Source organism: Sapajus apella, unplaced genomic scaffold (assembly GCF_009761245.1).
Source record: "Sapajus apella isolate SASKATOON/1434 unplaced genomic scaffold, GSC_monkey_1.0 scaffold29, whole genome shotgun sequence".
Lineage (NCBI taxonomy): Eukaryota > Metazoa > Chordata > Mammalia > Primates > Cebidae > Sapajus > Sapajus apella.
Window position 1 is genome coordinate 9,893,676 of NW_022436969.1, and position 16,842 is coordinate 9,910,517.

At 36.9% G+C, this 16,842-nt stretch overlaps 1 protein-coding gene across 1 annotated transcript in view; it reads right to left on the minus strand.

The window, feature by feature from the left end:
* MIB1 (mindbomb E3 ubiquitin protein ligase 1) overlaps positions 1 to 16,842 on the minus strand; it is a 135,023-nt gene that overhangs the window by 69,899 nt on the left and 48,282 nt on the right. The window contains exons 7-8 of the mRNA XM_032293220.1: positions 8,250 to 8,433; positions 967 to 1,111 (exon numbers count right to left, since the gene is read on the minus strand). Of these exons, the coding sequence (XP_032149111.1) occupies positions 967 to 1,111; positions 8,250 to 8,433 (329 nt within the window). The remainder of the gene's footprint in view (positions 1 to 966; positions 1,112 to 8,249; positions 8,434 to 16,842) is intronic.

Below are 16,842 nucleotides of genomic sequence, written 5' to 3' on the forward strand. Positions count from 1 at the left end.
CCTTAATTCTTGGGGTACTTATTATAAAGCAGAGAAATCATGAAATAGGGCAAGGGACAAATGACCAAGTGGACCAAGTCCATGTAATTTGAGAGTAGGCTATTAACTGTCCTTCACTCTTTTACTTTGTAGGTAGTCAACCTACTATGATGTCATTTAACCTCAAGGTAAAAATAAACACTGGATTTAAAATTTAAGCATACTAGCAAATTACAGCAGGAAGGAATTTTTAAAAAGGCAGAGGAAGCAGAAAGCAGAACAAAAAGAAAATTGGAAGTCACCTAAAGTTTTCCTTTTGTTTCTTACTATTTATAGCTATAGTTCTATCTCCTCTTCTGGATGACAACATGTACATACAGTAACTTGTAATATGTTAAAAATGAACTGAGTCTGTACATATAAAGCTGGAGCACAAGAAAGAAATACTACATGAATGAGTCTACTCAAGCATCCAGCATATTCACATTTTAACATGGTTTTCTACTCACTGTAGCATGTATACTAATCCATTAAATGGTAAGAGAAAAAAATAACTCATACATAAAAATATACCAGGAAGAAAGCCATCTGCTAGCAATAATGTTGGAAATACAGGAAAAATAAAGCGGTCTAAGAAAGTGATGGTTCTTTGGCAGAAAACAAAAGTTCTGACCAAAGAGTAGAATCCTGAATTTTAGGAATCTAGAATTTGATGTGGAGAATTCCCTGATATACCCAAGAAAACGCACACATTTTATGGAACTTCTCCAGGGAGTATATCAGCCAGAATGAGGGTTGTTCAACACATTAAAAAAAATAAAAATTTTTAGTGAAAGTTTAAAAGGTGGTCAACATTCAAGTAAGGCTGTGTAATGTGGGACAAAGCCAAGCACATGTACAAGATTATCTGTATATCAGAACTGGGGAATTAGCAAAGATTTTAATGTAAACCATATTACTTTTAAAGAAACACAATATAAAACATACCACCAGATGCATTGCTAATGGCTGATCCTGCAGATGCCACCTTGGAAACTGCTGCTGGATTGTATGTCCAAGATGTTCCACAAACTTCCACCTTTAAATCACTGTCTGAATAAATCTGCTGTACTCGGCCAACTTTACCTAAAGTCTTGGGGAAAAAAATAGATTCATGTTTCCAAGTCTAAAGTATATACCATAAAATCAATCACTAGTTTTTATATGCTTAAAGTAATAATTTTACTTATTACTAATTAAAAAAACTTTCAAAGGATAACCATACTGAAATGGGTTATTTGCATAATTATAACTGTTAAAGAATATCATTTAAAATAATGAAACTACTTCCACAAGAATATAAAAGAGACAAGTGATGATAAAGTCTTGGGTTATTTGAATAATTATAAATGTTAAAGAATATCTTTTAAAATAATGAAACTACTTTCACAAGAATATAAGAGACAAATCATGATAAAGTCTATCTTATTCATATGAGTTCATAAAAATCAATTATGATATTCAGTCCTTCCTTTGTAACCCCATCAGGTATATTTTGAGAACTTGCAACTCAGGTAGTCTAAAATCTATCAACAATATAGCCTAAAAAAGAAAATCTGATTTCTATTTACAAAAATAAATTTGGCTAAGAAGGGCTCACACTTACATCTATGTTTAAACTCTTTTTAGAATCACCTGATTTCTGCCAGTTCCTTCCATTCCTCATATTCTTAAACCTGTTCATTTTCCCAAAATTTTTTTCCTTAGCTTTTTACTCTTCTTTGTTGAAAAATCAACCCACTTTGGCAACTAAGACCTTTTTTTTGAAAACACCAAAATTACTCCTTACTCTTACATACACATACCAATTCTAATTTTTTAACTGCCTATTAAACATTCACTTGGAATGTTCCATTACCATCTCAAACTCTATGAGGCTACATTCTTTTTTTTTTTCCCCTCAACTTTTCACTATGGAAAACTTCCAAGAGATACAAAAGTAGACAATAGCATACTGAATCCTCATGCACCCATCAACCATTTGTAACAATTAGCAGTTCATAGCTAATCTTGTTTCTTTATTTCTCTACCCATTCTCCCCTCCAGTATTATTTCTGTATGTACCTCCAAACAATAAGAACTTTTAATAGCATCTCTACAGTGCTATTTATTATCAATTCACCCAAATTTACAATAGTTACATATGACCAAATTCCAGTGTTCAAACTTCCAACTACCTCATAAATTATCAATTTTTTAAATTTGTTTAAATCAAGATCCACATAAGTCCATAAGTACATGTTTTTCATTGCAAATTATTTGTTGAAAAAACAGTTCTTTTATCTTATAAACTTTCTTACAATTTGAATTTTACTAATTGGTGTAATTTAATAACTCAGCGGCCCTCTGTACACAGTCACCAAGAACCCCTTCAAGTTGGCTGCTAGGTCCTTTTACATGGCCCTAGAAACCATTGATAGCTTCCTTGTTACCTAGTATTAGGCTCATTTTGTTCATCTCTTGTCAAAGAGCCAGAATTAGCCACTTCTTCAAAAAGCTTTTGCTCTTTATTGAGAGAAAGGCTGCTTGAAAGCCATAACCTGGGCACTAAGTTTGATTATTACTAAAATAGTCACTGTGGAGGCATTTTCATGAGCTAGGAAATAGGCATTTTTGGTTTGGGCATTTTTTCTTTTGTTTTAATTTTAAGTTCTAGGATACATGTGCAGAATGTGCAGGTTTGTCACCTAGGTATACATGTGCCATGGTGGTTTGCTGCAACACTACTATATGCAATAAGATTTCTGTAAACTGTCATCAAGATTTAGGCCCAGGGTGCATTATATTAGGTATCTGTCCTAATGCTCTCCCTCCCCTTCCCCCCACCTCAATAGGCCCCGGTATGTGTTGTTCCCCTCCCTGTGTCCATGTGTTCTCATTGTTCAACTCCCACTTATCAATGAGAACGTGTGGTGTTTGGTTCTCTGTTCCTGTGTTAGTTTGCTGAGGATGATGGCCTCCAGCTTGATCTATGTACCTGCAAAGGACATGATCTCATTCTTTTTTATGGCGGGGAGAAAAATTTTGCAATCTACCTATCTGACAAAGGTCTAATATCCAGAATATACAAGGAACTTAAACAAATTTACAAAAGAAAAACAAATAACCCTATCAAAAAGTGGGCAAAGGATATGAACATATACTTCTCAAAAGAAGACATTTGTTTTGTTTTTAAAGAAGCATAAATCATGAATTCAAACACTCTTCATTCAAATTCAAGACTACAGGGTCTTTACCTCCTATTATATCTGCACATCCTTTTACCACTCTGGTAATTCTGATTCTCAAAGTCAAAGGAGTAACAGAATTATCACCCAAGTACTCATTTGTTTTTTGGTACATCTAACAATCTCAGAATAACAATCTCAACACTAACACATGCAATAAGATTTTTGAAAAGTGTTAAATATTTCATTTCCATGAAGTCCTTGAGGGTCTATTCTTCCTATAAAGATATAAAGAAAAATTAACTGTGTTTAAAAAATCACTTGGAATTTTCTCTCTACATGGTCATGCTAACAGGAAACACATTAGTTTCATTTGTTCCATTTCATTTTCCACTTTTAGGAGTTTCTTTTTAAAATTCAATTTTGTTTTACAATTATATTAAATATGTATGTGATTTCAAATCAAATTTATAAAATAAGACATATTCAAAGACGTCTCCCTTCCTTCTTTGCCCCTTATATCCTGTTCCCTTTTTATATAGGTAACACGTATTTTCAATGTCATAGTTTATCATTGCGTTGTCTGTTTTAATACAGTTTGTGTCGTCCTAATAGTTACATTTACACACACACATCCTTATTTCTTCACATATATATATCCTCTTGGTTCCCTATTACGTGCAATACTGAAATTAGTCATTCATGTGTCCTTACCCTTACCCTCTCTCTTTCCTAATATTTTGATCTAAAATAATAGTATTGAGTCCCAGTTAATACAACTAAAAGGCAAACAGCATATTTAAATTTTCACGTGCTCACTCAATTTCCATGCTAGTTTTTACAACTATACTTTACATTGTTAGAATATATAATTGTGGCTGGGTGCAGTGGCTCATAACTGTAATCCCAGCACTTTGGCAGGCCGAGGTGGGCCGATCACAAGGTCAAGAGATCAAGACCATCCTGGCCGACATGATGAAACTCCGTCTCTCCTAAAAATACAAAAATTAGCTGGGCATGGTGGCATGCACCTGTAGTCCCAGCTACTCGGGAGGCTGAGGCAGGAGAGTTGCTTGAACCTGGGAGGTGGAGGTTGCAGTGAGCTGAGATCGCGCCACTGCATTCCAGCCTGGCACCTGGCAATAGAGCAAGACTCTGTCTCTAAAAAAAAAAAAAGAAAGAATATATAATCGTTATATACTCTACCCTTTCCTTTACAACATTCATTTAATCTTAGTTCAACAAATCAACACATGTTCCTTGATCACCAGTCCTTCATTTGATGTCTCTCCAGTCATTTTGGTTATCTAAAACTCATTCTCTAGCAAATTACTCAGAAAGGACTTGTGGGAACAAGATTTCCTGAATTCTCAGATTCATAGCATAGTTATACAACTACTTGAAAGTCAGTTTGGTAATACATAAAATCTTCAGCTTACATTATTTCCTTGAGTATCCTAAATGCTATCTCACTGTTTTCTGGCATAAAACATTGAGATGAGATTTTCTTCTTAACAGCAAAATCATTTTCTTTCCTTTAGGACCAATAACCTGCCTGGTCTTTTTTCCTGGATACTCCTGGATACTTTATCTCTTGAAGATCCAGTTATTTTACCAGAATATAGCCCAGCATTTGTTATTCTGGGTCAGTTTTCCCAGGTATGCAATGTGCACCTTCAACATTTAGTTTCAAATTGTTTTCTTAATTCCAGGAAAATTTTTCTAAAATTACAAATTTTCAAATTTGTTTCATTTCTTTGGGTTTTGTTTTTCCTTTTTACAAGGATACCTAGTATGTATATATGGGATATTTCATGTTTGTTGCTTTCTCTGAAATACTTTTCACCTTTTTATTTTTAAAATTTTCCCATGGTTTTTATAAATGGCAGAAAAAGATTAAAAAAAAAATTTCCAGCTTTTTCGCCTTCTATTTCTCTGAGGCATTATCTGTTGTATTTATTTGTTCTATGTTCCATCCAGCTTAGTCTTTACTTCTAAAATGACTTTTTTACTTCTTTTTAATTATTTCCTATTATAGCACCTCATTTCTAATTATGAATTCATTCTCTTGTATTTTTTCATTTTCTTAATTTCTTTTAGCTCATTTTTGGCTTTTTGCATTTTTTTTTTTTTTTTAAGAGTTAGTCTCACTACATTAGCCCAGGCTAAAGTGCAGTGGCTATTCACAGGGATGATCCCACTACTATCAGCACAAGAGTTTTGACCTGCTCTGTTTCTGATTTGGGCCTGTTCCCCACTCCATAGGCAACCTGGGGTTCAGCCAGGAGGTCACCATATCCTTGCTGAACTTAGTGCAGACATCCACACTACCCAGAGCTCTTGGACTCAAGTGATCCTCCTGCCTCAGCCTCCTGAGTACTGGGGACCATAGGCACACACCACTGTGCCAGTAGCCTTTTAGCTCATTTTAAATTATGAAAGTATAGTTTTCATCATTTTTCTGTGCTTATCTTCCTGATATACTTCTACTTTTTTTTTTTTTAGACAGGGTCTCGTTCTGTTGCCCAGACTGGAGTACAGTGGCGTGATCTCTGCTCACTGCAGCCTCAACCTCCTGGGCTCAAGAGATCCTCTCACCACAATCTCCTGAGTAGCTGGGACTACAGGCGCACATCACCACACCCAGCTAATTTTTGTATTTTTAGTAGAGACAGGGTTTTACCATGTTGTTCAGGCTGGTCTCAACTACTCAGCTCCAGCAATCCACCCGCCTTGGCCTCCCAAAGTGTTGGGATTACAGACATGAGCCACCACGTATGGCTTGATGTACTTTCATACCTTCATTATCTGTAGATAAGTTATTCTATTCCTTATTTCCTTTTTTCAATAATAACCATGTATGGAAATTTAACCACGATTTCTTCCAAATTTTATCTGGACCTTCTCCTTCCTTTGTCTCTACTGTCTCTGTCCTACTAAATTTTGTTCCTATTCCCAGCACTTTCTCACCAAAGTGAGGCTCTGCCTTGGAAGGGAGCTTTGGCTAGTTAGTTGTGAGTTTAAAGGCCCACATTAGTCCCATCCCTTCTGACTTTAGCATGGATTTATTTTCTTATCCCAAACTGGAGTCTTCAAGATCCCTCTCAGGCTCAGATGCTGCTAAGACATTTGTCTACTACACTAGCCAATGAATACTGCTAGCTGTTTTGGAGCTTTCCTGTTCTCAGGTCCATCAGATACCTCATTCATTCTCTCTGCTCCCATACAGAGAGATGCAGACTCAATAGCTGTCAGTGGTTTATCTCTACTCATTCATATATTAGGGTTCAACAGGTTACTCTGTCACTTAGCTTTGTTATAGATGTTTGTAGCTTTTTTGCTTATGCTAATCTAACTGTCTATTTTTATCAAGCAGATCTGATAAGATACAAAATCTACAACACCACTACTGGAATCCCAGAATTTCCGTTTAGAATTATCTAGAGGTTTTATTTATACAGCAGCTTGAAATGGCAGAAAGCATGCTTAGGCTTTGGAATAAGACAGATCTGGGTTCAAAATTCCAGTTCAGAATCGTGCCTCTGATTTCCTCGTCTTTAAAATAAGGATGCTACACCATCACCCTCTTGTAATATTGCTAAGACAAACACAGTCTGTATTTGTGTATGCATGTATACATACACATGTGTGTACAGCAGCTACGAACTGTGAAATGTCTTTGAATAAAAGCACCATAACAACAGAGATTTTATTTTTCTATTTTGTTCACGATTGTTCCCTTGTTTTTTCCATATTGTTCACCATTGTAGCCCTACCTAACAGGCACATTATATGTGCTAAAATACCTACTAAAGAAATTAGACAGAGTAATCCCAGCACTTTGGGAGGCCGAGACGGGTGGATCACGAGGTCAAGAGATCGAGACCATCCTGGTCAACATGGTGAAACCCCGTCTCTACTAAAAAAATACAAAAAATCAGCTGGGCATGGTGGCGCATGCCTGTAATCCCAGCTACTCAGGAGGCTGAGGCAGGAGAATTGCCTGAACCCAGGAGGCGGAGGTTGCGGTGAGCCGAGATCGCGCCATTGCACTCCAGCCTGGGCAAAACAAGAGCGAAACTCCGTCTCAAAAAAAAAAAAAAAAAGAAATTAGACAGAAAGGGTGGATGGACTAATAAAGGGTCAGGACAACAGGAAGGAGGGACTAGGCAGGATGCGAGGGGGTGAGATAGGGCAGGAGTTGGGGCTGGAAAGGAAGAGAAGGAGGTGCTGGCCAGGAGAAGAGACTGGAGAATACAGTAGAGTGGGGGTGACATGAAGAGGGATGTGAGATGAAGTACATGGACAGGATGGAGGCACTGAATGGGACTGGAATGGAGAGACAGACAGGACAGGAGCCGAGAGGCTGGATGAGACAGGAGACAGGAGTAGGCAAGGTGGAGAACTATAGAGGAGGACACAGCAAGGTGGAGGGGGAAGTGGGGAAGGGAAACAGAATGAGGCAGCATAAGGGATGGCAGGGTGACAGAGTAGTGCCAAAGGCGGGACAGAAGGACAGAAGCAAGGCATATAGACAGGGAAAGGGAAGGATGGTTGAAGAGAGGGCAGAACAAGCAAATCTATTTGTTGTTGCTGAACATTTGATGAAAAAATGACTAAATAAAAAAATAAACTGTAGCTCTTTGGGAACAAATTCACTCTCTGAGAGCACACACATTTTTAAGCTGCTCTTTCATATTCAAGTTTTAAAGAGGCAGGCTCCCCATCAGGAAAGCTGCACTAGTCCAGCACTGCTAGAGACTAGATGGGCACAGATCTGTATCATTCTGGGGTTAAGTATCAGGAAAACCAGTGCTGACTTGTACCACATAACATTCTCCAAAAACCACGCAATCAAAAAATATTAACTGTAACCTTCTGGACCTTTCCAATCTAATTTAACTGAGATAAGTTAGAAAACAAAAGGCACAAGTATGTCTAGCTGCCAAGGGAGAGTACAATTCTATGAAGTTTTAGGCCAATTTAATTTCTACATTAATTTACTTTTAAAATCGACTTAAGTGTAGTATAATTTCTAACCCAGAATTATTCTATAATACTTACTGGAAGCATCGCTTCAGCCCATTCTCCATGCCCTCTTTGTAGAAGTTTAATCCGTTCCAGGTCATAGCACACTTGTACAAGATCACCCACTTGAAACTGTGAGGTGCCTCCTTCTGCACCTTGAGCAGCATCCCCACTTCTGACGATATTTGCTTTAGTTAGAACAGCAGGATTGAAGGTCCACCTACAAGACCAAAGCTAAACCTCAAAATGGGTAGATTTGCTTAATTTTAATTTCAATACAAAATTTGTAAACACTGAAGATCAAAAGAGCAAGGCAATCCTTTGCAATTATATCCTGCATGCTTTCATTACATATATATATATATATATATATACACACACTTCTTTTTTTTTTTTGAGACAGAGTCTGACTCTGTCACCCAGGCTAGAATGCAGTGGCATGATCTCAGCTCACTGCAACCTCTGCCTCCCGGATTCAAGTGATTCTCCTGCCTCAGTCTCAGCCTCCCAAGTAGCTGGGATTACAGGCACATGCCACCACATCCAGCTAATTTTTGTATTTTTAGTAGAAACGGGATTTCACCATGCTAGTCTGCTGGTCTCAAACTCCTGAGCTCAAGTGATCCATCTGCCTCAGCCTCCCAAAGTGCTGGGATTACAGGCATGCGCCACTGCACCCAGTCTGTTTTTTATAATTTTAATATACAAATTTGGGAAAAGAGTCATCCATAATCTTACCACCTTAATACAAGTGTAAATATTTTGGTACACTTTTGTCTACATTTGTTCTCCCCTGCCTGTTTTTTAAAACTTTTGTAAAAGTAATATACAATCATTGTTAAAAATTCAAACATTTCAGAAACATGTAAAGTAAAAGTTCCATTTCACACAAACACACTGGATCACCACTCCCATCCCATAACAAACCACTATTAATATTCTACTCTGTGTCCTTGTAGACATTCTATCAATATGCTGAATGACATTCATAATATAATTGTTTTCCATAAATGGGAACATTATATGTATGTATACATATACATATAGACACATACATACATATGTGACATTTTTTCAGATAACGCATCTTGGAAGATTTATTTTTTAGTGTCACAGATATAGACCTATCTTGAATAGGTCTAAGAATACAGACCTAAATTGAACAGACCTTATTTCAATATAACTGCTACAAAGTATTCCATCACTTGGATATACACTGATATACTTAACTATTCTCCTACTGACTATCATTTAAAGTGCTTCCAAATTGTCACCAATATATCCAGTATATAAAGACCATCGCTGTTTATACATCTTTGTGCATGAGGTCAGTATTTCAACAGAGATTCTTAAAAGAACTATCTGATCAAACTATATGTTTGTTTACAATTCAGACAGATCCAAACTGCTCTACAAAGAGTGTACCATTTCCCCACACCATTGCTAATTTCATGGATAAAAATAGTATCCAATTTTAACTTTCCATGCATAGATATTTACCATAATTGTAATCATTGTATCAAACTAATTTGGATGTTGATGTCTTTATATGGGCATTTTCCATGCTGCTATCATCTTCAAAAATCATTATTTTAATGACTACTTAATATTCCATCAAATAGATATACTACAGTTGATAACGGAACACCTCCCCTAATTCCACACTGAATTCCAAGAGCAAAGGTTCCCTTGTCAAATAAGTTTCTAAAATATTGGCATATTATATCCTCTTCTCCTTAGGCCAGATGGTTATTAGCATATAAAAGACTCCGAGTGGTCACATCATATTAAAGCCTGTTCATAACTTTCTGTAACCACACAAGTAAACTGTTCTTTCTAATGCAACCACAAAAAGTGCCTCTGAATAATTAAGAATAAAAATCAGATACACAAAGTTTTCACTTAGCCTTATCAACAACAGTGCCTTTTATCTCGCTCCTAATAATCAAAAATTTACTAGACTTATCATCCTGCCCAAACAGAGCAACCATTATACAAGTGTTCCCTCTGCCGAGTGCTTTTCCTAGTGAAACCTAGTCTATCTTTTAAGCTTACTCCAAGTGCAATTATCCCTGCAGTTTTCTCTAATTTGCCCAGTGGCAATGACCACTCTTCTCTTGCACCTTCAAAAAACTCTCCATACTTACCAACCATATTACTTTTAACACTTTATCACAGTTATTTCCCATTCTATCTATCCAAGCTAAAAAGGAAACCCCTTCAAAACAGAGACGATGTCTCATCTTTGTGATCCTAATACTAATCCTAATACAGAATAATATAATAATCCTAATCCTAATACAGAATAAGTACTTAATAAGTTTTGTTGAATAAAAAACAAAAAAAATATTTTCTAGAACTCAACTATCATATTACTGTTAACACTCTACGGCCCAAGAAAAAGAATTCTGCACAAGAAATAATTCTGCAAGTAATACTCCTAATTTGTGCTAACCTAACATTCCCAAACAAGAGAATATTTAACACAAAATGTCTTAGTATGTGCTAACACAACTTAAGTGTTAGAACTTAGTTGTATCCTTAAGATTTTTTTTTTTATTTTTTGACTGATATATAACTGTAGCTTTTTATTTATTTTACTTCTTCTGTTAATGACAACTTTAAGATGTATTTCGCGCACCATACAATCTACCCACTTACAGTATATAATTCAGAGGTTCTTAGTAGATTTATGGAGTCGTACAACCATAGCCACTATCTAGTTTCATTTTCATTATGTCATAAAGATACCCTGAAACTATTAGCAGTTACTCCATATTCACTCCTTTCCCCAGGCCCTAAATAACCGGTAATATACTTTCTGTTTCTATGGATTTGCTTATTCTGGACATTTTCTACAAATAAAATCACACAATATGTGATCTTTTGTGACTGGCTTCTTTCACTTAGCATAATGTTTTCAAGATTCATCTATGTTGCAGTATGTGTCAGTACTTGATTCCTTTATGATATGTATGAATATGTTACATTTTGTTTATCCATTTACCAGTTGATAGGCATTTGGGTTGTTTCTACTTTCTGGCTCTTATGAATAATGCTTCCACAATATTCATATACAAGTTTTTGTATTGACATACATTATTAAATTCTTTTGGGTACACATCTAAGATTGGAACTACTGGATCATATGGTAACTCTACATTTAACATTTTGAGGAACTACCAAAATGTTTCTTAAAGCAACCCCATTGTTTTACAGTACTACCAGTAATATATGACAGGTCTAGTTTCTTTATATCCTCAACAAGACTTACTATCTCTTTTATTCAAGTCATCCTAGTGTGTGACGTGGCCACTGTGGTTTTGCTTTGTATTTCCCTAATAGTTAATGTCAAGCATCTCTTCATGAATGTTATGAATGGAACCACAACCCCCTAGAATTCATATGTTGAATCCCTAACCCCCTTTACAGATAAGACCTTTACAGAGGTAATTAAGGTCAAATTGGGTATTACAGGTGGGTCCCGAATACAATAAGGCTAGTACCCTTATAAGAGGAGGAGACATCAAAGATTTCCCTCTCCAACTGCACACGGAAGAAACGCCATAATGAGCACATATAGAGAAGGTGGCCATCTACAAACCAGGAAGAAAGGTCTCAACAGCAACCAACAGAGTTGGCACCTTGATCTTGTACTGCAGCTTCCAAAAGTATAAGAAAATACTTTTTTTCTTTTTGAGACAGGATCTCATTCTGCCACCCAGGCTGGAGTGCAGTGGTGCGATCGCAGCAAACTGCAGCCTTAACCTCCCTGAGCTCAAGCAATACGTCCACCTCATCCTCCTGAGTAGGTGGGATGACAAGCACATGCCACCACACCCAGCTAATTTTTGTTTGTTTGTTTGTTTGTTGCAGAGACAGGATTTTGTTATGTTGCCCAAGCCGAGAAAGTAAGTTTCTATTGTTTAAGCAACCTAGTCTGTGGTATTTTATTATGGCAGCCCTAGCCAAATACTACAATGGCATTATTACCCATCTCTGTAACATATTTTCTTTGGAAAAATGTCTATTCAAATCTTTTGCTCATTTTTCTATTCGATTTTAACTGTTTAATTTTCAAAGTTCTTTATATATTCTACATACAAGTCCATTATTAACCATATAATTTGCAAACTTTTTAACCATATAATTTGCAAATTCATTCCATAAGTTATCCACTTTTCTGATAGTCTCCTTTAAAATACAATAGTTGGCTGTGCGCGGTGGCTTACGCCTGTAATCCCAACACTTTGGGAGGCCAAGTCGGGTGGATCATGAGGTCAAGAATTTGAGACCAGCCTGACCAACACGGTGAAGGCCTGCCTCTACTAAAAATACAAAAATTAGCTGAGTGCGGTGGCATGCACCTTTAGTCCCTGCTACTCAGGAGGCTGAGGCAGGGGGATCACTTGAGCCCAGGTGCTATAATGTGCCATGATTGTTCCTATGAACACCCCACTGAACTCCAGCCTCAGCGACCTAGCAAAACTCCATCTCTTAAAAAAAAAAAAATCAATTGACCTATACAAGGGGCTTATTTCTGGACTCTTAATTCTAGTCCATTAATCTACATGTCTAACATTACATCACTAATATACTATCTTGATAACTGTAGCTCTCTGGTTAAGTTTTGAAACCAGAAAACATGAGCTTTTGTCAAGTACTTTTTCTGCATCTACTGATACGATCACGTATGCTCTTAAGATTTGAATACAATCAGACCTAATGCTATATACCTAGGTAAGCAACTTAATGTTATTTTCTTATTCTACATAATATCCCTCCCCAAAGAACCTCAGGGAGTTAGTTTCTTTATGTACATTTCAGTAAGACAATTATTCAATTTATTGATTTTTCTTTAAAATACTATAAACATACTAGAATGAATTAGATATATTTTGGCCCAAATAAAATTAAAAAGACAGCCCTAGCCTCCAAGAAACTCGCAATCTAAATATCAAATGAATAACCATTTTAATAGGTAATAGTAAACCTAAATAGATGAATAGTATACACATATATAATACTATGGAGAGCAGAAGGAAAGAGGAGGTTCCCAAACCATATAAACTCAATATTTACAGGATGTAGAGAATTTAATCTAGGCAAGAAGGGAGAAAAAGAGGAAAGGGCATTTTACCTAATGAGAGCAGTATGTTAGAAGGTACAGAATTGAGGAAATGCATACAATTTTATATTGCTGATAAGGATTAGTGTATGTGTACATATCTACGGCAATGGACAGCTAGGTTATCAAGAAATGACCCTGAATGGAGTGATTTCACCAAAATCACAGAGTAGAAACAATCTGGCTTTACTCTCCCCAGTAGAAAATCAAAAACAAATATCCAGCACCAAGATTATCACCAGCAATATCCCAGTCAAGTCTGAAGCTGAAATAATCCCTGGGGCCACAGAGATATGAAAAACCCCAAACAGAAAATAAAAGAAATAAATTTCTCTACCTACAACAGACACCCACCCAACCTCTATCTACCACTCACAAAACACAGAAAATTCCCCCCAGGCATCAAAGTCTCTACACTGGAAAAAATGAGAAGGCAGAGAACCAGCTTCCTTCCCCACCATCTTGGGTTCCCTTGCAGGAAAATCATTCCTGCCTCAATCCACAGGAAGCCTTATGAGTATCTGCAGGAAGAAAAATCTCTGAGAGTAGGTATAGTCAAAGAGAAGAGACAGGACTAGCAGCCCTTGAAACTCTGCTCTTTATCTTAGCCAAAAGAGACGTCGAATCAGAGTGGCTGTTTAGGAGCACTATACTGCAGACTTCCCACATAGCCAAGGTATTGCTTTTGGGATCCACCCCCACTCCTTCCTGCCCAATTCAGGATGAAGAGAGTTCTAAACATTTGTGAGACTCAAGGCAAACTTGAGATTAAGGGACCATTTAGTTCTGAAAAAGGGGTAGCAATCTAGAATTTAGGAGATTCAACAGGCAATTGCAAATAACCTCTAAGCAAGTATGCCCTAGACATACCAAAACAAGCACACAGCAAAAACTAGAAAAAATAAATGATCCTTCAATACAAAGCCATATAAGGCATATAAGAAACAAAATAAACAGGAAGCCATGACCTCCCCCAATGGACAAAGCAAAGAGCCAATGACCAACCCTAATGAGGCAGCAATGTGTAAGCTCTCAGTTAAAAAAATTCAAAATAGCAGTTCTAAAGAAACTCAGTGAACTCTAAGATAACACAGAAAAGCAATTCAGAAATTGATCAGAGAAATCTAACAGATATGGAAATGATATTTTCAAAATCAAGGAGAAATCCTAGAACTGAGAAATATATTTGTTGAACTGAAAAATGCAACAGAGGCTCCCAACAGCAGAATTAATCAAGCAGTGGAAATAAAAAACAGTGAGACTGGATATAGGCTATTTGAAAATACACAGAGAAGAAAAAAGAATTACAAGGAATGAAGAAGGCCTACAAGATATAGAGACTAACCTTAAAAAGGCAAAATTGAGTCAGTGGCATTCAAGAGAGAGTTAAGAAAGAGCAAGGGGTCAGAAACTTATTCAAATTATAACAGAAAACTTTCCAAATCTGGAGAAAGATAAAGCAAAAACTATAAAAAATATAAATATCAAGGTACAGCAAGGTCAGAAATTGCCAAGTAGATTAAATCCAAATAATCACCAAACAGACTACCCTAAGACATATAATAATCAAACTCTCAAAGGTCAGAGACAAAAAAAGGATCCAAAAATAAATAATAGAAGAGAAGGAAAAAACACATAAAAGAGCACCAACTCTTCTAGCAACAGACTTTTCAGCAGAAACCATATAGGACAGGAGAGACTGAGATGACAAATTCAAAATGCTAAAAGAAAAAAACTGGTAATTAAGAATACTATACCAAGCAAAGCTTTCCTTCAAACATGAAGGGGAGATAAAACCTTTCCCAGATGAACAAAAGCTGGGGAAATTCATCACCACTACACCAGACTTACAAGAAATGGTAAAGGGATTTCATCAGTCTAAAAGAAAAGGAGCCAGGTGTGGTGGCTCATGCCTATAATCCCCACTAATCCAGTGAGTGGGGTGGATCATCTGAGGTTGGGAGTTCGAGATCAGCCTGACCAACATAGAGAAAACCCCGTCTCAACTAAAAATACAAAATTAGCCAGGCGTTGTTCCAGCCTCCTGTAATCTCAGCTACTTGGGAGGCTGAAGCAGGAGAATAGCTTGAACCTGGGAGGCAGAGGTTGAGGTGAGCCGAGATCACACCATTGCACTCCAGCCTGGGTAACGAGCGAAACTCCACTCAAGATGAAAAAAAGAAAAAAAAAAAAGAAGAAAAGGATACTAATATGCAAAAAGAAAACATGTGAAGATATAAAAGTCCCTGGTAAAAGTAATTACACAGACAGATTCAGAATACTCTAATTGTGTGTAATCCTCACATAACTGCAGTATAAAGACTAAAAGACATATCTATCAAAAAAATCAGTTAAGAGATAGGCAATATGAAAAGATATACACAGAGACAACAAAAAGTCACAATGTGGAGGAGTTAAAGTGTAGAGTCTTTTAGTTTTCCTTTGTTTGATTTTCTTTGTAATCAAAGTTAAGCTGTCATCTGTTTAAAATAAGCTGTCATATCTATGTTTTTTATAAGCTTCGTGGTAACCAGGAAGGAAAAACACATAGTTGATACACTAAAAATAAGTATCACAGGCTGGGCACAGTGACTCACACTTATAATCCCAACAATGTGGGAGGCTGGGGCAGGAGGACTGCCTGAGGTAAAGAGTTCAAGAACAGCCTGGGCAACATCGTGAGGCTCCATCTCTACAAAAAAAATTTTTAAATGACCATGGTGGCATGCACCTGTAGTTCCATCTACTTGGGAGGCTAAAGTGGGAAGATCACTTGAACCCAGGAGCTCAAGGCTTCAGTGAGCTATGATCATGCCACTGCACTCCAGGCTGGGTGACAGAGTGAGACCTGTCTCAAAAACAAAACATGATTAAAAATAATTTAAAACACATATTACCAAAGACAATCATCTAACCACAAAGAAAGAGGGCAAGGAAAAAAAAAGTTACAAAACAACCAAATAACAAGTACCAAAAATAGCAGTAGTAAGTCTTTACCTATCAATAACAACATTGAATGTAAATGAACTAATTCTCCAACAAAATGATATACAGTGGCTGAATGGGTAAAAGAAAAGTATTTTAATGACCCAACCATGTGCTGCCTACAGGAAACTCATTTTGGCCAGGCGTGGTGGCTGACGTCTGTAATCCCAGCACTTTGGAAGACTGAGGTGGGCGGATCATCTGAGGTCAGGAGTTCGAGACCAGCCTGGCCAACATGTTGAAACCCTGTCTCTACTAAAAATACAATAAAAATAAAAAAAAAAATTAGCTAGGTGTGGTGGCAGACACCTGTAATCCCAACTACTTAGGAGGCTGAGGCAGGAGACTTCCTTGAACCCGGGAGTTGGAGGTTACAGTGAGCCAAGGCCACGCCACTACACTCCAGCCTGGACAACAAGAGTGAAACTCTGTCTCAAAAAAAAAAAAAAAAAAAAGAAAGAAAGAAAAAAAGGGAAAAAAAAAGTTGGAAAGTGCGAGGAAATGGATTCTCCCCCA